At 36.0% G+C, this 24,309-nt stretch overlaps 1 protein-coding gene and 1 long non-coding RNA gene across 6 annotated transcripts in view; one reads left to right on the top strand and one right to left on the bottom strand.

The window, feature by feature from the left end:
• LOC111559774 overlaps positions 1-20,475 on the top strand; it is a 53,228-nt gene extending 32,753 nt beyond the window's left edge. For both annotated transcript variants that reach the window (XR_006595204.1, XR_002740980.2), the window contains one exon: positions 19,312-20,475. This is a non-coding gene — a long non-coding RNA (uncharacterized LOC111559774). The remainder of the gene's footprint in view (positions 1-19,311) is intronic.
• The window catches only part of RBL1 (RB transcriptional corepressor like 1), a 60,855-nt gene that overhangs the window by 17,884 nt on the left and 18,662 nt on the right, over positions 1-24,309 (bottom strand). For 3 of the 4 annotated variants that reach the window (XM_023251262.2, XM_023251263.2, XR_006595202.1), the window contains 7 exons: positions 20,469-20,581; positions 20,176-20,279; positions 15,128-15,265; positions 13,474-13,638; positions 10,812-10,959; positions 4,386-4,652; positions 3,372-3,583 (listed from right to left, as the gene is read on the bottom strand). In XM_023251262.2, the coding sequence (XP_023107030.2) occupies positions 3,372-3,583; positions 4,386-4,652; positions 10,812-10,959; positions 13,474-13,638; positions 15,128-15,265; positions 20,176-20,279; positions 20,469-20,581 (1,147 nt within the window). The remainder of the gene's footprint in view (positions 1-3,371; positions 3,584-4,385; positions 4,653-10,811; positions 10,960-13,473; positions 13,639-15,127; positions 15,266-20,175; positions 20,280-20,468; positions 20,582-24,309) is intronic. The other variant, XM_003983544.6, reaches the window with a different exon arrangement.

The raw sequence follows: 24,309 nt of genomic DNA, 5'->3' as shown, positions 1-24,309 counted from the left end.
TACTTAAAAAAATAAATAAAAGGTAACACATTGGATTTATGATAAAAACTGTGTAGCCACCCAGTATTCCACCAATTTTTATAACAATTCTTCAATAATTTAAGCTTATCTGTAAGATCCAAGAAGCACCTGTCCCACAATGAACTCTAATCTACAGCAACCTAACACAATGTAGTTCCACTAAATTTCAGAGGATGGCCAACTGCTCAAAGTGATATAAGAACATAAGGTGGTAGGATATATAAGTTATATCATGAAATGGAGTCACACCATATAAGCCTGAGTCAAACACAGTTCACCAAAATCATAATGTTTTCTTAAGAGGTCAAATATGTTTCTTTTAAAAGGGTAAACGTATATTACCTGATGTCAAAGCTGACAAAGATACTACAAAAAATATAGACCAATATCTCATGAATATTTATACAAAAACCCTCAACAAAGTACCAGTAAACTGAACACAACAGCATACCCTAAAAGGATTTTACAGTGTGATCAAATTATGATTTATTCTTGGGATGGAAGGATAGTTTAGCATAGAAAAACCAATTAGAGTAATATACTACATTAACAGAATTAAGGGAAAAATATGATTATCTCAATTGATGCAGAAAAAGCAACTGACAAAATCCAAAATGCTTTTTTTCTTTTTAAATTTTATTTTCTAATTTTTAAAAATTTTTATTTTACACAGTGAGAGTGTGAGCTGGGGAGGCAGAGGGAGAGAGAGAGAGAGAGAGAGAGAGAGAGAGAGAGAGAGAGAGAGAAAGAGAGAGAGATAAACTTAATCAGGCTCCATGCTTATGGCAGAGCCTGATATTGGGCCTCAATCCCGTGACCCTGTGATCATGACCTGAGCCGAAATCAAGTGTCAGATGCTCAACTAAGCCACCCAGCTGCCCCCAAACCCCCCCCTTTTTCCCCATAAAAACACTCGATGAACTAAGAATAGAATAAAACTACCTCAACATGATAAATGCCATATATGAAAAATCCATAGCTAACATCATACTCAAAAGTAAAACAAAGAAAAGAAGAAGGCTTTTCCCCTAAGATTAGGAACATGATGAGGATGCCCAATTTCAGCACTTTTCAACATAGTACTAGAAATTCTAGCCAGAGCAATTAGGCAAGAAAAAGAAATATAAGGCATCCAAACTGGAAAAGAAGTAAAATCACCTCTGTGTGTAGTTTACATGTGTAGAATACTGGAAAACTCTAAAAAGTCCTTAAAGAATGTGAGAAATAATAAATGAATTCCACGAAGTTGCAGGATACAAAATCACAAAAAAATCTCTTTCATTCTTATACTACCAACAATGAATAATCCAAAAATAAAGAAAATGATTTCATTTACAATAGCCTGAAAAAGAATAAAATACTTAGGTATCAACTTAACCAAGTATATGAAAGTGTATACTGAAAACTGCAAAATACTGCTGAAAGAAATTTAAAAAAGTGCAAATAATAAAACACTGCATGTTAAATACAAAACAAAAAAGCAAAACAAAAAGCTCAAAACACAAATAAATGGAAAGACACCCCATGTTCATGGACTGGAAGACTTTTTTTTTTTAAATGTTTACTTATTTTTGAGAGGTGGGGGGATGGGGGGGGGGGTGGGACAGAGGATCCAAAGTGGACTCCATGCTGATAGCAGTAAGCCTGACATGGTGCTCAAACCCACGAACCACAAGATCATAACCTGAGACAAAGTTGGACACTCAACCAATTGAGCCACCCAGGTGCCCCTGGACTGAAAATTTAATAATGTTAAGATGTCAATACCAGTCAAAACAATCTACAGATTCAATGCAATCCTTATCAAAATCCCCATGATGGGGTGCTTGGGTGTCTCAGTTGGTTAAGCATCCAACTCTTGATCTCAGCTCAGGTCTTTATCTCAGGGTCTTGAGTTCAAGCTCTGTGCTGGGCTCCATGATGGGCATAGAACCTACTTTAAAAAAAAAATCCCCAAGATGTTTTTTGCCGAAATAGAAAAATCCATTCTAAAAAGAAAAAGAAAAATCCATGCTAAAACTCGTATGGAATCTCAAGTGACTCTGAATAGCCAAAATAATCTTGAAAAAGAAGACAAAGTTGGAGGTTTCACATTTCCTAATTTCAAAACTTACTACAGGAGTACGTGGATGGTTTAGTCAGTTAAGTGTTTGACTCTTGACTTTGGCTCAGTCATGATTTTATGGTTCATGAGTTCAAGCCCTGCGTCAGGCTCTGTGCTGACAGCATGGAGCTTGCCTGCTTGGGATTCTCTCCCTCAAAATAAATAAACTTAAAAAAATTTTTAAAAAGGAAGGAAATTCTGAATGATGCTACAACATGGATAATCTTGAAGACTTACGCTAAGTGAAATAAACCTGTCACAAAAGGACAAATATTGTATGATTCCACTTATATAAGGTACCTTGAATAGTCAAATTCATAGTAGAATGGTGGTTACTAGGAGCCAGTGGTGGGGAGAGAAATGGTGAATTATTGTAATTGTTTGGGACAGAGTTTCAGTTTAGGAAGATAAAAAAGTTCTGGAGATGGATAGTGGTGAAAGCTCCTTGACAATATGAATGTACTCAATGACAATTTTGTACTTAATGACATTTTTGTACTTTTAATTTTTTTAAATGCTTATTTAGTATTTTTGAGAGACAAAGAGACAGAGCGTGAGCAGGGGAGGGACACAGAGAGAGGGAGACACAGAATCTGAGGCAGACTCCAGGCTCTGAGCTGTCAGCACAGAGCCCGATGCAGGGCTCAAACACACGAACCATGAGATCATGACCTGAGTCGAAGTCAAACGCTTAACTGAGTGAGCCACCCAGGCCCCCGACACTTTTGTACTTAATGTACACTTAAAGATGGTTAAGATGGTAAATTTTATGTCCATTTTACCACACACCCAAAAAAGAAGGCTAAAATTGCTGTTAATCTTTCTTGCATTGATTGAATGACATTTTATTTTCATTTTTTAATTTTTAAAAATATTTATTTTTGAAGTTTATTTATTTATTTTGAGAGAGAGAGAGAGAGAGAGAGAGAGAGAGAGAGAGAGAGGCAGAGGCAGGCAGAGAGAGAGGGAAGGAGAGAACCCCAAGATGGCTGCATGCTGCCAGTGCAGAGCCTGATGGGACACCGAATCTCACCAAGTGTGAGATCTTGACCTGAGGTGAAATCAAGAATTGGACGCCACAACTAAGCCACCCAGGTGCTCCTTAAATATTTTAACTAATCTCTACACCCAATACCCAATGTGGGGCTCAAACTTACAACCCTGAGATCAAGAGTTGCATGCTCTACCAACTGAGCCAGGCGGGTGCGTCAAATGAGATCTTTTTAGATGTCATAAAATCACATACCTTTCTATAAAACAGTGCTAAAGACCCAGTTCTCTTTGGTTTGCTTATTCCAGCTGTATGTGCCTCTTGTGCTTTAGTCAGATGGTTCTGTTTTGGAGAAGCACCAATTAATGACTGAGCAGTAAGTGACACAGGACTCTCGACTTTGGACTCCTGAGTTGTGTTCATGGAAATTGGTATCAGTGTGATCTCTCCAGCATCATTTGCAATACCTAAATGTATAAGCAAGAATTCTATTTTAGAAATAAGTTGCATGTGTTCCAGAAAAACTGTCAATTATCTACCTACCTACCTACCTACCTACCTATCTACCTAGCTATCCAAACATAGGAATAGGTTAGAAAAGAGGAAAGCTACAAAAATTGTAATTCTAGGTTATAATACTCTTGTTTTCTATTTCTGCTCTGAAACAATGTTTTCTTTTGAACTCTTAAGGAGATGTTTGTAATTAAGAAAAAAGATTTTTGCTTAACATGCTCATTTGTAAAGCTCAGATAAGAAAATAAGTCCAATGAAAAGGGTGGTAAATTCATAAAAGTATGAAAATTCAAAAACCAGTATAAGTTCAAAACAAAAGGTGGAATACAGAAGATTTTTAAGGCAGTAAAACTATTCTGTATAATACTATAATGGTAGATATATGTTATCAGACTTTCATCAAAATCTATAGAAGTGTACATCAACAGTGTACTTTTATGTAAATTATGGACTTGGGTCATAATGATGTGTCAAGGTAGGTTCATCAGTTGTAAGAAATACACCATTCTTTGGTATGTTGATGGTGATGAGGTCTGTGTGTGTGTGGGCAGTGGGTATATGGGAAATCTCTATACCTTTTACTCAATTTTGCTGTGAACCCAAAACTGCTCTAAAATAATAAATTAAAAAAATGGTATAGGTTAAAAAAAAAAAAACTGGATCAAAAAGGCCATGTGATTCAACCCAGCAAGACATTTCTTAAATTACTAACCAACTCAGAAAAAAAAAAATAAAATAAATACATTAAAACGTTACCGTGCAATGGGATTGTAACTTTATGTCCCGTTGTCCCTGTGACTATGGCTGTGGCCATAGTTAGAAGACTTTGCCCAGGTGAAATTGATAGATTTTCAGCAGTAATGCTTGAAGAAGGAGCAATTTTCAATTTTGTTCCTTCTGTTATGATCCTGTCCATAAGTATTTCTTTTGGGGGATCTTCCCCAAAAAGTCTTCTCTTAGCACTCCCTGCAGTAGGAGAACTGTAGCGTTCATGGACAGAAATTGGAGACAACGGCTGCATATCTAATAGAGAGAAAAATAAATTTAAAATAGTTTGATATGTATTCTAAAATAATAAATCAGGTTCACTCATTCACTCAAAAAATAGATACTGAGTTACTATACGCTAAGCAATCGGTATTCAGCAGTAAAATCGGTATTCAGCTTCTATCTTCACAGAATATAGAGTATAGCAAAAGAGGTATGAAAAAGTTACTACATGTGAAAATTATGATAGCTCATCTTCCTGGTTTCTTGAACCTCTGTCTACTATTAAAGGAGCAAAATATTAAGGGTAAAATAGAAGCTGAGAGGTAGAATGAGGTGACCACTAAATTTGAGCAGTCCAATTAGCTTCTGTCTCCCAATCTTATCTAGTAAATAACATCTGAGAAGGAAAAATCAGTGATTTGGTTCACAGTTTTGGCCCCTCCTACACACCCATACTTCAAGCAGCTTAAGGCAGTAGCTTCGGCTTTTTCTTTTGTTTAAGTAGGCTGCACGCCCAACATGGAGCCCAACATGGGGCTTGAACTCACAACCCTGTGGTCAAGACCTGGGCTGAGATCAAGAGTTGGACGCTTGACCTACTGAGCCACCCGGGTGCCCCTATGGCTTTCTGATTTAGTAGGTACAGAATCATCTTTTATAAGCTCACGAGAAGATAAAGATGAGCAAAGGTGATAAGACTCTGTTTAACTTGCCTTAATCTGAGGGTTGGCAGTAGTGTGTTGATTAAAAGATTATAGATTATATTTAGTTTTCAATGCTATCCTTCCATAGGAGTGGCTTTCCCTATATACCAAGTGTGTAAAGGTTCTCCTAGCCCCTAAAAACCCTACATCTTTTTCCACAATCCTTCCCCACTTTCCCTGACCCACTGATTCTTTACAGGTATATAATATACTTTTTATTTTTATCTATTTATTTTTTCATGTTTATTTTTGAGAGAGGGACACAGCATTACTGGAGGAGAGGCAGAGAGAGAGGGAGACACAGATGCAAAGCAGACTCTAGGCTCTGAGCTGTCAGCACAGAGCCCAACATGGGGCTTGAACTCACAAACTGTGAGATCATGACCTGAGCCAAAGTCAGACGCTTAACTGAACCACCCAGGCGCTCGTATTTTTTATTTTAAAAGTTTTTTTTTTTAAAGTAATCTCTATACCCATTGTGGGGCTCAAACTCACAACCCCAGATCAAGAGCTGCACACACCACTGACTGAGCCAGACACTCCTATGGTATGCTTTTTTTTTTTTTAAGTGTATTTATTTATTTTGAGAGAGAGAAAGTGGGAGTCAGGGAGGGGCAGACAGAACACAAGCACTGACAGTGCAGAGCCCAATGTGGGCTTCAACCCCACAAACTGAGATCATGAATGACCTGAGCTGAAGCTGGACGCTTAACCAACGGAGCCACTCAGATGTCCTACCTATAATGTGCTGTTTAAAGCGAAAGCATTTCAGGGCACTTGGCTGGCTCGTCAGTGGCACATGTGGCTCTTGATCTCAGGCTCGTGAGTTTGAGCCCCATGTTGGGTGTAAAGATGACTTATTAAACATGTTTACAAGGTATAAAAATAACTTCTGGAAATGATTTGACAGCTCTCTGTATTAATAAGGTGAGAGGAGAAACAGTTATGTCTTAATAAAAATCTCTGCATATTTCTGGGGCTTATGAAAACAGCTCTGATTTCCCAACCTCAGTGGCAGATAGAAAGTTCTGTGGTAACTCCCATGATCACTTAATAGGAGTGTACCTGGATCCTTTATACATAAGAAATCCAACACAGCCCTTGAATCTGACTAGGAATGTTTAAGCCGACATTTCAAACAATTTTTTTTGAAGTTTATTTTTGAGAGAGAGAGAGACAGAGTGTGAGTGGGGAGGAGCAGAAAGAATGAGAGACACAGAATCCGAAAAAGGCTCCAGGCTCCGAGCTGTCAGCACAGAGCCTGACACAGGGATCAAACTCACAAACCGCAAGATCATGACTTCAGCTGAAGTCGGACGCTTAACCAACTGAGCAACCCAGGTGCTCCTAAAGCTGACATTTCAAGAGAGGATTCATATTATAGCCATGAGGTTAGCTGCAAACCCCTTCAAATTATCTTTTGTTAGCACAGAAGTGGAAAAGATACAGTGAACAACTCTTTACATTTAATAAATACAGAAATTAATATTATGTCTTTTTCTTCCTAGAGTCAAGGCTCAATATTGTTTTCTAAGGATTTTCCATTATTTGATTCTCTTGCCTGAACCCCTATGAGAAAATACTTTTTTCTTCTACTTATAAAAATAATGTATGCCCTATATGTTCACAGCAGCATTATTCATAATGGCCAACAAGTGGAAATAATCCAAACGTCCATCAACTAACGAATGAACAAACAATATATAGCATATCCACACAATGAAATATTATTCAGTCATAAAGATGAAGAGCTGATATATGCTGCAATATAAACAGATCTTGAAAACATGCTACATGAAAGAAGCCAAGCACAAAGGCCACATATTATATGATTCTATTTATATAAAATTCTAGAATAGGCAAATCTATAGAGACAAAAAGCAGATTGTAGTTCCAGGGGATTGGGTGGGGGAACTGGACAGTGACTGCTATTGAATATGGGGTTTCTTTTCTGGGCTGATGAAACTGTTCTGGAATTAGATAATGGTGAGAATTGTAGAGTCTTATGAATTTACTAAAAACTACTTACCTGTACATGTTAAAAGGGTGAATTGTATGGTATGTGAATTATAACCCAATGAACAAAAGAGCTCACCGAAAGAAAATTCTTAGAACACCAAAAAACTGTAATATAGAAAGTAACATCCACTCAAAACACCACCATCTGGAGAGAATCATATTTGGGTGACCATTATTCATGATCTTAGTTCTGAGATGTCTAGCTAGGCTGTAAACACACACACACACATATAAAATATAAATATATATGCATACGTATACATATATATATTACAGTCAAGGATACATACACATATGCACACATTCTCACAGACTGTTCATACTTTGTTCAGTTCCAATATGCAAGAATTTAAGTTACCATAGTTTAGTTAAAATAACAACAGCCTAACAAAATGGTTCAAATTTCAGTTTCCATGATGTACTAACTATAACTGCATAAACAAACTTTAGTTTACAAATCATTATATAACTAAAAGATGTGAATCATGATCAGTAACTAATCATGTTAATTCCTTCAAAGTCTGTCACTGATTGATCGGGGCATATCTGCTATTCAATTCATGAGCACAGGAAAGCATACAGTTATGTTGTCTCTTTGTCTCCAGTGAAAAACCCTATATGACATTTTATATTTTTATTTTATTTATTTATTTTTTTAAATTTTTTTTCAACATTTATTTATTTTTGGGACAGAGAGAGACAGAGCATGAACGGGGGAGGGGCAGAGAGAGAGGGAGACACAGAATCGGAAACAGGCTCCAGGCTCCGAGCCATCAGCCCAGAGCCCGACGTGGGGCTCGAACTCACGGACCGCGAGATCGTGACCTGGCTGAAGTCGGACGCTTAACCGACTGCGCCACCCAGGCGCCCCTCCTATATGACATTTTATTAAAAACAGACACATGAGGGGAATCATCAAAAAAAAAAAAAAAGTACGGGGGTGTTGGGGTGGCTCAGTCGGTTAAATGTCTGACTCTGATTTCAGCTCAGGTCATGATCTCACGTTCGTGGCATCGAGCTCCACATCAGGCTCTGTGCTGAGCATGAAGCCTTGAGATTCTCATTCTCTCTCTCTCTGCCCCTCTCCCCAGCTTGTGCTCTCTCTCTCTCTCAAAATAAATAAACATCAAAGAAAAAAAAAAAGAAACCTTAAAAAAAAAAAAAAGAAAATTGCAACAAAGAAATGAAAGTGATAATACTGAAACTGAAATTAATTTAGAATGTCAGTAAAGTTACAGAAGGAACAACTGACTCTGGGAATACTGACACTGACACTGTTCAAGAGATTAGATACACAGCCTGAAGAACTTCCTGAAAGTGAAATTCCTTGACATAATTGAAGAAAGTTGTTGAGATTAAAAGGATGAAGATATCCAACAGAAAGTGATGATGGCAAAAACTTCACATTTGAGGAACTCTCAGAGATATTTCAAAGAATTAAACACACAAAGTATAAAATGTTGAAAGCTGATCCAAATTTAGAAAGGAACATGACAGTTCACCAAGGCACAGAAAAGATGCTCATTCACCAGCATAAATTACAGGAGACAAGCACTGTTTAAACTATTCTTTGTAAGTTTGAAAAAAAAAAAAAACCCACCAACAAAAAAACCAAACCACTTTCAGGGCACCTGGCTGGCTCAGTCAGTGGAGTGTGTGACTCTTGATCATGGGGTTGTGGGTTTGAGTTCCGTGTTGGGTATAGAGATTACTTAAAAATAAAATCTTGAAAAAACAAAAACCAAAAAGATGAAAAACAAACCACTTCCATTCTCAATGTTTCCAGTGCTTTATACTGTACTATGTAAATACTTTTATTAACTTTCATTTTGCTAAACATTAAGGACTCATAGCTTTTTTTTAAATTATCACTTTTTTAAAGTAATCTCTACACCCAATGTGGTGCTCAAACTTATGCCCCTGAGATCAAGAGTCACATGCTCTACTGACAGACAGCCAGGCGCCCCTAATGACTGATCATTTTTAAAAGTTTTGATGAAACAAATAAATACAAGTTTTGACAAGATTTTTTTTCCTTTTTAAAGGCTTTTATTTATATATTTTTAAAAAGCTTATTTATTTTGAGAGAGAGAGAGCATGAGCAAGCAGGGGAAGGGCAGAGAAAGAGAGAGAATCCCAAGCAGGCTCCATGCTGCCAGCGTGGAGCTGGACACAGGGCTCAAACCATGAGATCATGACCTGAGCCTAAATTAAGAGTTGGCTGCTTAATGGACTGAGCCAGCTAGGTGCCTCTGGACAAGATTTAAAAAAAAAAATTTTTTTTAATGTTTATTTATTTTTGACAGAGAGAGAGAGAGAGAGAGAGAGAGAGAGAGAGAGAGAGAGACAGAGCATGAGCGGGGAAGGGGCAGAGCGAGAGGGAGACACAGAATCCGAAGCAGGCTCCAGGCTCTGAGCTGTCAGCACAGGGCTCGATGCGGGGCTTGACTTCACAGACCGAGAGATCATGACCTGAGCCGAAGTCAGACACTCAACCGACTGAGCCACCCAGGTGCCCCTGTCTCCTGACAAGATTTTTAAAGGTCATAAAACAATCCTAATCATTCTCACTGCTTATGAAGACTGTTTTGCATGCACATTTTTATCATCTTGGACTACAGGTAAAGCAAAGACTATATGTGTGCCTGCACACACATACACAAAATTATAGTTCAAGTTGGATCAAGAGCCATGTGAAGCCCGAGTACTTGTTCATCTGAAGTTTGTTCAGGGATATGTGATCAAAAGATTTTAACTGATTAAAAAATTCAAGAAAAAATTCATATAATCCAGAGGATGCACACATCAGATGCACACATCATAAGAGAAAATAAGGACGAATGAATGAACTAAAATCTTCCCATAAGGTTCACATGAACTATTTTAAGAGAGTATGGATAAGTTATTTCTTAGATGAACTTAAGCATCCCAAAGAGTTTTTTGCTCTGCTTCAAATACTTTTCTTTCTATAAAGACATACATAGAGAAAGAATATAACTTTTGTCACATTTGAAAAGTAGGTATTTTGTTTATTTACAGTTTTCTGTTAGCATTAGGAAAAGTGTGTTTATTAAAAGGCTAAAATACTATTTCCACAACAACTGACATTGAAGTAAAAAAATATTAAAAAACAGAGTGAAAATCTTATTACTTTGATATGAAAAACTATACAACAAGCCACAAAAGGGTGTTAGCATAAGCCTCCTTTTACATTTTGTTTTATTTTTATTTTTAAGTAGGCTTCACACCCAATGTGGGTGTAAGATTAAACCCATGACCCAAGTTTAAGAGTCCCATGTTCTACTGACTGAGCCAGCCAGGTGTCCTAGCCCCTGTTTATCTTTTAAATTTAAAAATTCTTTTTCATAAGCCCCTTTTTCAATCTTGATGAAGAAATTAGATTTCATAATAATATATTAGCAAGACTTGAAATTTTGAGAAAATTATCTTTGTTATTTTTTTGTTTTACCTGTGTTGAACCTACCCCTTCGAAGACTCCCACTGTCAGTCCGAACTTCTTTGACCCTTGGGTGCATTAGAGGAGACATCGGCATCATAGGAAGGTGTCCCTGTACATTTCCCCCATTTCCTGTTTCAAAGTTATTTGGGAATATAACCTGTAAAAAATAAAAACCTCTTGCTTTACATATAGATAAACCTACTGATGAAAACTTATAACAGAAAAATGAGAAAAAAGTCTTCTTCAACTGTTTTATTTCCCTTCTTTCTTCTTCACAAAATAGAACTTGCATAAAGTGCTCAATAGTTTGTGTTGTTACACATATCTCACTTAATTTTATAATTTATCTCCTTAAGTTTATTGACCACTTCTAGAAGTAAACTGATGAGGTAGGCACCATCTATTTCCACTTAAGGATGACAAAATACAGGCTTAAAATATGAAATTTGCCTGAGGGCAATTACTATTTTTTAAGTTTATATTTTTTTAAATGTTTATTTATTTATTTTGGTAGGGGGCAGAGAGAGGGAGAGAGAAAGAGAGAATCTCAAACAAGCTCCACGCTGTCAGCACAGAGCCCAGTGCTGGGCTTGAACTCATGAACTGTGAGATCATGACCTGAGCTAAAATCAAGAGTTGGATGCTTAACCAACTGGGTCACCACAGGCACCACTAAAGTTTATTTTTTATTTGTTTTGAGGGAGAGAGAGAGAGAGAAAACAGGAGTGGAGGAGGGACAGAGAGAGAGGGAAAGAGAGAATCCCAAGCAGACACCGTGCTTTCAGTGCAGAGTCTGACGTGGGGCTCAATCTCATGAACCATGAGATCATGACCTGAGCTGAAACTACGAGTCAGGCACTTAACCAACTAAGCCACCCAGGTGCCCCAAGGACAACTACTATTAAGTAACAGAGCAAGGACTTCAACCCAAATCCTCTTTCTTCAAGTTCATTGCCTTTTTTTCACTTTCCCAAGAGATTCTACAATGGAAGTATTGATGAATACTAAAGATTGCACAGTTAATCACAGTTTGTTGCAAAAAACCAAAGATACATGGAAGAGAGATTTCAAGAAATCATTTTCTTTTCAGTTCTTCCTGGTCTTGGATAGTCCTTCCAGTAGTGTGGAATTAGGGAAAAATTCACCAGGTTTCATGAAGTATAAGACACAGAAAAGCAAAGAAAGATGAAAAGACAAGAGTTACGAAAGAGCAACACAGAGGTAAAGGAGCAAAAAGTTTCTCACATGATACTAAACTGTGAAATGTGTGGCTTGTATTAGGCACAAATTTCTGATTTTTTAAATTCTAAATACTACTAATGAAAACCATTTAATTTTTCACATAGACATTTGAAAAATTAAATATGATAAAATTAGTGGTTTCTTAGATATGACTTCCAAAAGCACAAGAAATGAAAAAAATAGATAAACAGGACATTATCAAAATTAAAAACTTTGTGTTCTAAAAGACTTGATCAAGAAATTAAAAGGCAACCCATGAAATGAAAGGCAAATTTTAAAAATCCTATTAACAGATAAGGGAGTCATATCTACAATATATAAAGGATTCCTATAATACAATAATAAAAAGACAAATAACCCAATTAAAAAACGGCAAAGGATTTGAATAGATATTTCTCCAAAGGAGATACACAAATGGCCAATAAGCACATGAAAAGATGCTGCACATCATTAGCCAACAGGGAAATGTAAATAAAAACCGTAACGAAATATCACCTTATGTCTACTAATGGCTAGAATAAAAAAGATAAGTGTCAGGGAAGAAAAAACAAAGGTAAGTTTTAGAGAAGATGTGAAGAAACTGGAATGTTCATACACTGATGGTAGGAATGTTAAATGGTGCAGCCACTTTGAAAAGAGTGTGACGGTTTCCCCAAACTGGAGGTACACAGCTGGAGGTACACGTGACCCAGCAATTCTATTCCTAGAAATGTACCTAAGAAAAATAAAAACATGTCCATACAAAACTTGTGTGTGAATGTTGATAGCAGCATTATTCATAAAAGCCAAAAGGCAGAAACAACCCAAATGTCTATCAATTGATAAATGGATGAACAAAATGATATATTCAAATGAGAGTATCATTAAGCCATAAAAAGCAATGAAGTGCTAATATACCCTATAACATGGACGAACCTTGAAAACATAATGCTAAGTGAAAGAAGCCAGACACAAAGGACCACATATCATATGCTTCCACATATTTGAAATGTCCAGAATACACAAATTAATAAAGGTTGCTTAGGGCTAAGGAGAAGAAGGTGGGTAAGGAAAGTGACAGCTAAATGATACAGTTTCTTGTTGAGGTGATGGATATGTTCCAAAATTGACTGAGGTGATGGGCATACCTATTCATGAATGTACTAAACACTAAATTATATGTTTAAAAACAATTTTTTTTAATGTTTATTCATTTCCCGAGAGACGGAGACAGAGTGTGAGCAGGGGAGGAGCAGAGAGGAGGGAGACAAAGAATCCGAAGCAGGCTCCAGGCTGTGAGCTGTCAGCATAGAGTCCAATGTGGGGCTCGAACCCATGGACTGCGTGATCATGACCTGAGTTGAAGTTGGACACTTAGTGAGCCACCCAGGCACACCATAAAGCTATTATTTTTTAAAATGACAGGATCATCAGCCTTGCCCTAACTCACCTCTTCACAGGTAGGAACTTTGTTTCCTGAAGCCTGGAGAGCCTCCCACAGTGCAGAATCGTGACTCCATGCTAAACTCTCTAAAATCTGTTCTTCGATGCTGTTCAGGTGTTTCACCATGTCCCTGGAAAGTCCCTCCTCTGAGCGGATAACCACCTCAATAACCTGGTAAAGAGAAAATTGAAAAGGTGATATAGGTAGTCTTGGTCATTTCTAGGCTTTCATGTATGACTAGCTTTGGTCTTATAAGGACACAGAACTAATGATATTGTTGAACTATGATTCAATGGCTGATCGATATATTTTAATTTAAAAGGACTTCTTACGATGTCCAAAATACTTTCACATACATTTCTGTTTTTCATGTTTTCTTTTACACATGGAAAAATGAGGCAATGATAGGGAGAAACTGGTCAACCAAGGCCAATAGTGGAAGTCGGGTCTTGGGTTCTGAGTCCAGTGCTATTTTGAATTTACTGTCTCTTCTCAGACAATTCTTCCCAATAGATCAAGAGAACAGATGAATAATATATTTAAAAGGAATTCTGCTTATATTATATAATTCTATTTTAATAAGGGTAAATTCTAGAACGAAGTCTGTAGGTATATACACAAAAATACTAAGTGATTATTATTTATAATTAGGATTATATTGTATGGTTTTAATATTCACATTTATATGTACTTTCCTGTTTTTCTTCAAGGAGGCTATATTATTTATGTGGTTAAAGAACAAAGGCATTTAACTTCTTGAATGAAAAAAGGATACTACAAATAAAAATGAATTGCTATCAGATAAGGTCAAAACCAACATTGTCCTTGAATAAAATTACTTATATTTCCTAACAGAAAATCTGAAAACACACATCAACAAGTATCAGAAGCAATTTTCCCTAAGACACCAAAAAAATATTTAAATCCCACTCAGCAATTCAAATGCATAAGCTTTCTAATGATCTGCATTTTCCATTACTTGAGACATATTTTAGGTATAAAAATTGAACTCTTCAAACTAACTTTTCTATAAATACTTTGAAAATAGCACATACAGCAAAATATTAACTAAATCATACCAATAAGGGTAATGTAGTAGCATCAGTCTTAAATTCGGATACTAGGTAACATTAAATGTTACTGTAGTTGTGACCCTTATGTTGTGTAAGAAAAAGATTAATAAAATAGTTCTAGCAGGAAAAAAAAAAAAAAAGCTAAGTAAGACTGATCCACACTGAATTAGTTCAAATTTAAAGAAGGAGCACAATCTTTTATTTCAGCTTCATTAGCTAAACCATAACCACAAACCATTTTATACCTTTTCTTTCTCCTGGGGAAAAGAGCTTTTCTTCTTCATTATGCATCTGTTTAATAGGATTATGATTTCCATTTATAAATATGGAAAATTCAAAGCTAACTACTTAATTCCTGGTCACATTTGCAAGTCAGTGGAGGAAAAAGGACTGCAGTTTGAGACTGGCTGAATTTACTAATATCCTCATCCTTTCCCTTTTGTTTTTGATTCCACCCAAAGGACTAAAATGTTTTCAGAATACCTCTGGAAATATTTCCCAGACATCATTACAGCCTGTAACTTTAACACTAAGATAAACAGAACGTTTATGAGGTGCACCATATCATAACTTTGCTCTCATCTCACCTTATAAAAATAAAATGGTTGTAAATTGAGAACTTCAATAATCCAGGGGAAAGTACGAGGTGAGCTATAGGCAAAGAGCACAATTTCCAAACAACAGGCCATCAAGGAACGATGAAATATATCCTGCTCTAAAAGAACCTTGGAGAACAGAAAAACTGCAGTTTAATATTTCTCAGCAATTTCAGCCTTTGCCATTCTATAAAGACTACAGAAACAAGATAATGTGTACATTACATTATACCAGATTATCAAAGATAATAATGTGAGCTCTCAAACTGGTAAAGAGTTTTGTTATAACATATAATCTTGTTCAATGGTAGATTTTAAATTTAAATGAGGCATACACAACAATCTGCTTTGAAATAATAAAACAGTCAATATTCCCATCAAGAGGAAGCATTAGGATCGGTTCCATTTTTTTTTTTTTTGTTCCGTTTGTTTTTAAATGCCAGTTTTACAACGACTATTTTGTTAACATAAAGATTGTTAATCAGGGGTGCCTGGGTGGTTCAGTTAAGACTCAGACCCTTGGTTTCAGCTCAGGTCATGATCTCACGGCTTTGTGGGTTCAAGCCCTACACTGGACTCTGCTGGCAGTGCAGAGCCAGTTTGGGATTCTCTCTCTCTCTCTCTGTCCCTCCCCCACTTGCGCTGTCTCTGTCTCTCTCAAAATAAACAAATAAACTTAATAAAAAAATATTTGTTAATCAAAACACTAAAATCAAAGGTATTATGTCACAGCTAAGACTTAAAAAAGTTCAGAAATAATTTACTAAGAAGATAAAAGTCGTGTTAACCATTAAGACTTTTTTTTGAGTTTAAGATTTAACAAAATTTTCAGTTTTAAAAAGTGTTTGTTGCCATCCTTCTTTTAAATATCACTCCAAATCAACAAAAAGGATAAGAAACAGAAACTCCTTGGATAAAACTAGAAGTCAGCTGTAACTGCAAATTAGAATACATGAAAACTGAAAGTGGATGGAAGGATGACAAATTACTCAGTAGAAAGTAGGATGGTCAAACATAAGGGCCTGAAGAGAGACACTTGGACCTAATTAATTTGCTCCATGCAACCTGGGGAAAACATAGCAACTGAAGGGACAGGAGGAATGGAAAGTAGGGGCTAGGTAGGGGCTGACACGAATGGATGATTTGAAAGTCTGTAGTAGTTAGAACTCGTCAGGTCCCCATTCAACCCCTACTCTAATGAAGCAGATGATAGGCCTCTAGTCTGTCCCAACAGGGATCTGGAGAATTATTCTAAGACTGGACTAGGGAGACTCAGAGCTTGAGAACACCAGACATAGGAGAAACTGTGGTTTTAGGCAAAAGTCTGCAGACTGCATTGTGAGATCAAGTTTCCCTTTCTTGCTCTGTTCAGTAACACCAGCATCCAGCAAAAAATTAGCAGATACTTCTTTACAGAAACTGAAATATTCCAGAAGAATCTTAAAGACACCAAATGTTGAGGGTCTCTAATACTACATGATTATATGAGACTGTTGGGTTTATATTCCTATTTTTGCCAACAAAGCTTTAAAAAATTTTTTTTAATGTTTTTATTTATTTTTTGAGACACACACACACACAGTGCAAGTGGGAGAGGGGCAGAGAGCAAGGGAGACACAGAATCGGAAGCAGGCTCCAGGCTCCGAGCTGTCAGCACAGAGCCTGATACGGAGCTCGATCCCACAAACTGTGTGAGATCATGACCTGAGCTGAAGTCGGATGCCCAACCAACTAAGCCACCCAGGCGCCCCAACAAAGCTTTGAACCAAACTGTTCAGTTACCATAAGGGTTTATTAATGTCCCATTTTTAGTGCCTCATTTAAATGTAAGTGGATATCCAAGAACAATCCAACAATATAAGGAAATCCTCCCACTGGAAGACAAAAATTAAAACAAAGAGAAAAAAGGGGCACCTCGCTGGCTCAGTCGGTTGTTCTCAGCGTTGTAAGTTGGAGCCATGTTGGGTGCAGGCGTTACTTAAAATCTTTAAGGGGTATCTGGGTAGCTCAGTTGGTTAAGTGTCTGACTCTTGAGGTCGGTTGGTTCAGGTCACGGTCTCAAGGTCATGGGATTGAGCCTTGGGTTTGCACAAATCTCTTGGGATTCTCTCTCCCTCCCTCTCTTCTGCCTCTTCCCTACTCGTGCTGTCTCTCTAAATAAATAAATAAACTTTAAATATCCCAGGGTCACGGATTGAGCCCCACGTCGGATTCTGTGTTGAGGGTGCAGCCTGCTTGGGATTCTTTCTTTCCCTCTGCCCCTCTCCCCAGCTCACACATACTCTCTCTCTAAAAAATAAAACAAAACAAAAATAAAATAAAATAAAATAAAATAAAATAAAATAAAATAAAATAAAATAAAATAAAATAAAATAAAGCCTTTATGCAGAGTTTTAAAAAAGGGCCTTAAGGCTTTTACATTTTGTTTGAACTGTAAAATGTCTATACCAGTGGACTGTGAAGATATGCATATATAACGTTAATACTTAGAGTAACCACTAAAACAAATCCGTACAAAGAATAACAGTCTAAAAACTGTTCAAGCAGGGGTGCCTGGCTGGCTCAGTCAGTAGAGCATGCAACTCTTGATCTCAGGGTCATGAGTTCAAGCCCTATGTTGGGCATAGAGCTTAATAAACAAATAGGGGCACCTGGGTGGCTCAGTCGGTTAAGTGTCCAACTCCGGCTCAGGTCAGGATTTCACAGTTCCTGAGTTCAAGCCCTGCGTTGGGCTCTGTGCTGACAACTCAGAGCCTGGAGCCCACTTCAGATTCTGTGTCTCCCTCTCTCTCTGCCCCTCCCCAACTCTGTCTCTCAAAAATAAATAAATGTTAAAAAAATTTTTTTTAAAACAAATAAAAAATGTTCAGGTAATCAAGAGGAAGATGGGGGAAAAAAAACAAACAAAACACCAAAGAGTGCAAACAGAAAACAAGAAATAAAATGGCAGACATATGCCCTAACAGATCAATAATTAAATGTAAGTCTGAATTTACTGATTTAAAGAGACTGAGATGAAAAAATGTGACTCAATTACATGCTGCCTATAAGAAATTCACCTCAAAGATAATGATACATGTAGCTTGAAAATAAAAGGATAGAGAGGTGCCTGGGTGGCTCAGTCAGTTAAGCAACTGAATCTTGATTTCGTCTCAGCTCACGATCTTAGGGTTTGTGAGATTGAGCCCTGCACTGGGCTCCATCCTGACAGCACAGAGCATGCTTGGGATTCCCTCCCCCTCCCTATCCCTCCCCTGCTCAAGTGCACTTGAGCGCATTCTCTCTCTCTCAAAATAAATTAATAAACTTAAAAAAAAAGAAAAGGATGGAAAAAGACATACCATGCAAACAATCAAAAGCAGGAGTGGCTATATACGAACAAAAGATAAGACTTTGGAACAATTAACGGCTTCAGAGAGGACATTATCTCATGATAAAAGGCAAGAAGACATAGCAATCTTCAATGTGTATATATCAAACAGCAGAGCTTCAAAATATATGAATAAAAAATAACCTGATAGAACTGAAAGGAGAGGGGTGCCTGGCTGGCTCAGTCGGTAGATTACCTGATCTTGGAGTTGTGAGTTTGAGCCCCACACTGGGTAGGGAGATTACTTAAAAATAAAATCTGAAAAAAAAGGGAAAGAACTGAAAGGAGAAATAGATAAATCTACAATTATATCTGGAGACTTCAATACTGCTCTCAACAACTGATAGAGCCAGACAGAAAATGAACAAGGATACAGAAGAAGTCAACACCACCACAATTAATACTATAGAACTGACATTTACAGAACACTCTACCCAACAACAGCAGAATACACTAGGGGTCATAAAATGAACCTTAACAAATTAAAAAAAATTGAACTCATAAAGAGTGTGAGTAGAATGAGCATTACTACAAAAGGGTAGCATGAGGGAGATTGTTGTAATAACAGAACAATTCAGTATCTTGATTTTGGTGGTAGTAGCATTAATCTACAAGTGATGCAATGGTGAGGAGGAAGATACATACGTTGTTCCAATATTAATTTCCTAGTTTTGATATTACACTATGTAAAATGTAGCCACTGGGGGCAACTGACTACATAGGACCTCTCTGTACTACTTTTGTAATTTTCTGTGAATCTATAATTATTTCAAAATAAAAAGTTGAAAATTTACTTCTTTCTCAGGAAGCTATGGAACCATATGCTCTATCAAATATTAAGATAAATCACAAAAGAGAAAGCCATGAAATCCAGGAAAAAGGTGGACCAACACAAGAGAGAGATGAACATTTCCAGAATGAAAACTAAAAGAAATTTTATTATATTAGTTATGCTGCACCCCTAGACATCAACCTGTTGCTAATGGAACTGAAAGTCAGAGGACTCCAAGAGTGACAAGAAAGAGGAGGAGGAGGAAACTGAAAGATGATATTAACAGCTTTGAGTTTTTATAAACAGTATGTATATATGTACGTGTGTACATATGTATGTATTTACTTATGTATTTATAGTAAGCTCTATGCCCAACATGGGGCTTAAACTCACCACCCTAAGATCAAGAGTCATATACTCTGCGAACTGAGCCAGCCATGTACCCCAACAACTTTGACTTTTTTGAAAAATTCCTTTAAATAGCTGTTGGAAAGAGTGGTCAGACTTATCAAATGATCAAAGGACACAAAGCAATTTCTTAACAAGCCACTCACAGTTTATTCCTCAAAAATTCCTGGGAGGTATGAGCAAATATCTTAATTATCAGTCGGGTTAATAGTTGGGGGAGGGGGGTGACTCATTATTAGCTAGCTGGGAATGAAAGGACCTGAAGGGAAAGGATACTAATGATGTACCAGAGATGAATTTCATGTACTTTACATTTCTACCTAGAGGTGGCCAGGTGCAAAACACAACTAGGGCCAACTAGCAAGTCATACTGGCTAAGTTTGCTATTAACTGCTGATGCCCACAACACCCTTAGAGCCTCTCAATACACTGTTTTAAGGCTTAGGAGTTTTGAACCTTACCAGTGGCTGGGAGAATGGATTTACTTACTGACATGTCCATTCCATGAAGTCTTCGTGTTTCCTGAACCATTACAGTCTCTAATATTTTATAATACAAAATTTCCGCAAGTTTTAGTCTGTTTACAGCAAAGTCTAGGGAGGGGAATAAAAGGGAAAATATTTGCTACTGAAATGTAACTGTTAAGCATTGAAGGACAAACTTATATAAGCTTAAATCTTATACATTAAGAATAGCAAGGAAGGAAAAAGTTTAATTTCTACTTTTTTAGGGCCAATCTATCTACTTTCAATGCTGTGTCAACTTTAGTTTTGTCTTCTTACCTATGTGCGATCCCGGCTGTTCATCTGTTGATTGAGTATAGTGTTGGCAGAAAGTCTCTCCTATTCCTTTCACTATTTTCATAATGTTTTCCATAGGATTACGTATACAAGATCTATAAAATAGAAGAGGAACCTAATTACCAGGAAAAAAATCCAGACTACCAACATTTCAAGAATTTGGTTTTAGTGACCACAGTTTTATTCCCAACTGTAAATCTAGATATGTTAAAAGCATGTTTCAAATAAATCTACAGCTTTTAAACAAAATCATCTGGCATACTGTTTTGGAATTTCAACATTAGCAGTGTCAATATTATCTCTTTTGTTCTTCTGTTTATATGACATTTTAGAAAAGGCCAAATTATAGGGATAAAGATATATCCGTATTTGCCAGTGGGTGGGATGACACAGGGGTTGACTAAAAGGGGCATAAATTTTAGGGGCTGATGAAATTGTTAAAAGGATGACTCCTATTGTGAATTATATAAATTTATATATATATAATATATATATTATATATATTATATAATATATAATATATATATAATATAATATATATAATATATATAATATATAAATAATATATAAAATATATATAATATATATATAAATATATAAATATTTATAATATATAAATATATAAATTTATATTATATATAAATATATAATATATAAAATTATATAAATTTATATATATATATAAATTGACATATAAATTATATTCCAATAAACCTGATTTAAGAAAAATAGAGGCTACAGTATGTATATATTACACATACATATTATAATATGTAATATAATTTACTATATATTTATATATTACATATATAATTATATAATATTATAATTATAATTATAAACACAATTATATTATAAATGTAATATATTATTATAATTATATTATAATTGTATAATTATAAATATAAATGTTGAAATTCCAAATTTAATTCCAAATATAATTTTAAATACATATATATATAATTATATATATTAATATATAAAATATACTTATGTAAATATAAATATAATGTTGAAATTCCAGACTTAATTCCTAATATGATTTTAAATACATATATTTATAATTATATATATTAATATATAAAAATATACTTATATAAGTAAATATAAAGTTGAAATTCCAAATTATAATTATATTATAAATATATTATTATAATTATATTATAAACATTACACATTATAATTACATATAATTGTAATAATATACTATATTACCTATTATTTTAATTATATATTATATAATCATACAACTATACAGTTACATATATTATATATATAATATATAATAGGCCATATTATAGGGATAAAAAATAAATCAGTATTTGCCAGTGGGTGGGAATGACATAGGGGTTGACTAAAACGGGGCATACATTTTGGGGGCTAATGGAATTGTTCTACATCTTGATTGTGACGGTGGTGGTTACATAACTATGCATTTGTCAAATTTCATACAACTATACAGTTAAAAGGATGACTCCTATTGCATATAAATTATACTCCAATAAACCTGATTTAAAGAAAAATAGAGGCTATAGCAGTATTCATATATATATTATATATAATATATATATAATAGATACAGTTGATCCTTCAACAAGATGAGTTTGAAGTGTGCAGGTCCACCTATAAGTGGATTTTTTTCAATATAGTACAGTATTGCAAGTGTATTTTCTCTTTATGGTTTTTTTGTAAATTTTTTTAATGTTTATATTTGAGAGACAGAGAGAGAGAGGGAGGAATGGAGGAAGGGGCAAAGAGAGAGTGGGGACAGAATATCCGAAGTGGGCCCTGTACAGACAGCAGAGAGCCTGATGTGGGGCTAGAACCCATGAACCATGAGATCGTGACCTGAGCCAAAGTCAGATACCTAACCAACTGGGCCACCCAGGCGCCCCTCTTTATGATTTTCTTAATAACATTTTCTCTTCGCGAGCTGAATTTATTCTAAGAATACAGTATACAATACATATAACATACAAAACGTGTCTATCAACTGTTTATGTTACTGATAAGGCTTCTTCTAGTCAACAGTAGGCTGTTACTAGTTAGATTTTGGGGAATCATTAGTTATGGAGTACCTGCCTGGCTCAGTCGGTAGAGCATGTGACTTGATCTCAGGATCATGAGTTTCAGCCCCATGTTGGGTGGAGAGATTACTTAAAAAAAAAGTTATATACATATTTTTTGATTGTGTGGAGGGTTGGCGACTCTAACCCCCATGCTGTTCAAGGGTCAACTATATATATTTATAGTAGTGGAACAATAAACTGTATGTAATTCTCATCAAAGCCTAAATAATAATAAATAGAAAAATACAGCACTAAAAAGGCACTTAGCAAGAAATAACTGTTACCCTTATATTGTTACCTTTCTGTCATTCAAACACAGAATCTTAATTCAGAAATGACAAACAAGGGCAACTGGGTGGCTCAGTGGCTAAGCGTCCAACTTTGGCTCAGGTCATGACCTCACGGTTTGTGAGTTCAAGCTCCACACTGGGCTCTCTGCTGTCAGCACAGAACCCTCTTCCGATCCTCTGTCCCCCTCTCTTTTTGCCCCTCTCCTGCTTGTGCTCTCTCACTCAAAAATAAATAAACATTAGGAAAAAAAAAGAAATGAAAAACAAATCCAGACTATGAGGAAGAAAGTGATCTGCCTGAAACCAGATAATGAGTGCAGTGTTCAGGACTCCCGACTCCATGTCCAAACAGACGAGTATGATGTGTAGAGAGGTAAGCAACACATATGCCAAAAATACTTTGTTTTTATCAAGTTCTTCTAATGCAAGCTGTGCCTCTTGAGTAATGTTTTCTTCCAATTAGATTGTCTTTAATTTTTTTTAACTATTTTTTTAAAGTTTATTTATTTATTTGGGGGGGGGGGCTGCAGAGAGAGAGGGAGAGAGAATTCCATGAACTGTGAGATTATGACCTGAGCCAAAATCAAGAGTTGGATGATTAACCAACTGAGCCACCCAGGTGCCCCTCATGTCTAGGTTTTTAAGTTAACTTTTTGAGTTAAGTGTTGGATATGGTGTAAGATAAGAGTCCACCTTCATTATTTTGCATGTAGACATCTAGTTTTCCCAGCAGCATTTGTTGAAGAGACTATCCTTTCCCCATAGCGTAGTCTTGGCACCTTTGTCAAGGATCATTTAACCAAATACATGAAGATTTATTTTAGCATTCTCTAGTCTGTTCTATTGGTCTACAAGCCCGTCTTTATGTCAATCCAATTCTGTTTTGACTATGGTAGCTTTGCAATATATTTTGAAGTCAGGAAGCATTCCAGCTTTGCTGTTCTTGCTTTATTGTTTTAAAGGTATTTTGAAATTCTACATGAAATTATAGGAATTTTTTTTCTATTTCTATAAACAATGCCACAGGCATTTTGATATGGACTGTACTGAATCTACAGATTGCTTTGGGTAATAAGGACATTTTAACAATATTAAATCTTCCCATCCATGAACATGGAATGTCTTCCCATTTGTTTGTTTCTAGGTCCTTTGTGTTTTGCGTACTATGTTTTCTTGCTTCCCACTTTCTCTTGTTGCTATAAAATGTTTGCATCATTACCTTGACACTTCTTTTCAACTTGTTCATGCTTACACAGTTTAGTCCAGATCTATTTTATTCAAGTGCTGTGAGGATTGAAGCTCTCCATGACAGTCTTCCCACCCTATCAGCAGTCTGCATATCTTTTGAGCTGTGTCTGAGGTTAGGATTGTTCTGTCTACTTTTCTGTAAACTAAAGGTTTGGGGAGAAGAGAGCTCAGGTGGTGTTATGTTCAGCTTTTGTTAGAAGATCAGGGCTTTGCTTA

The sequence above is a fragment of the Felis catus genome, chromosome A3 (assembly GCF_018350175.1).
Source record: "Felis catus isolate Fca126 chromosome A3, F.catus_Fca126_mat1.0, whole genome shotgun sequence".
Taxonomy (NCBI): Eukaryota; Metazoa; Chordata; class Mammalia; order Carnivora; family Felidae; genus Felis; species Felis catus.
This window is presented reverse-complemented; position numbering and strand designations above follow the sequence as displayed.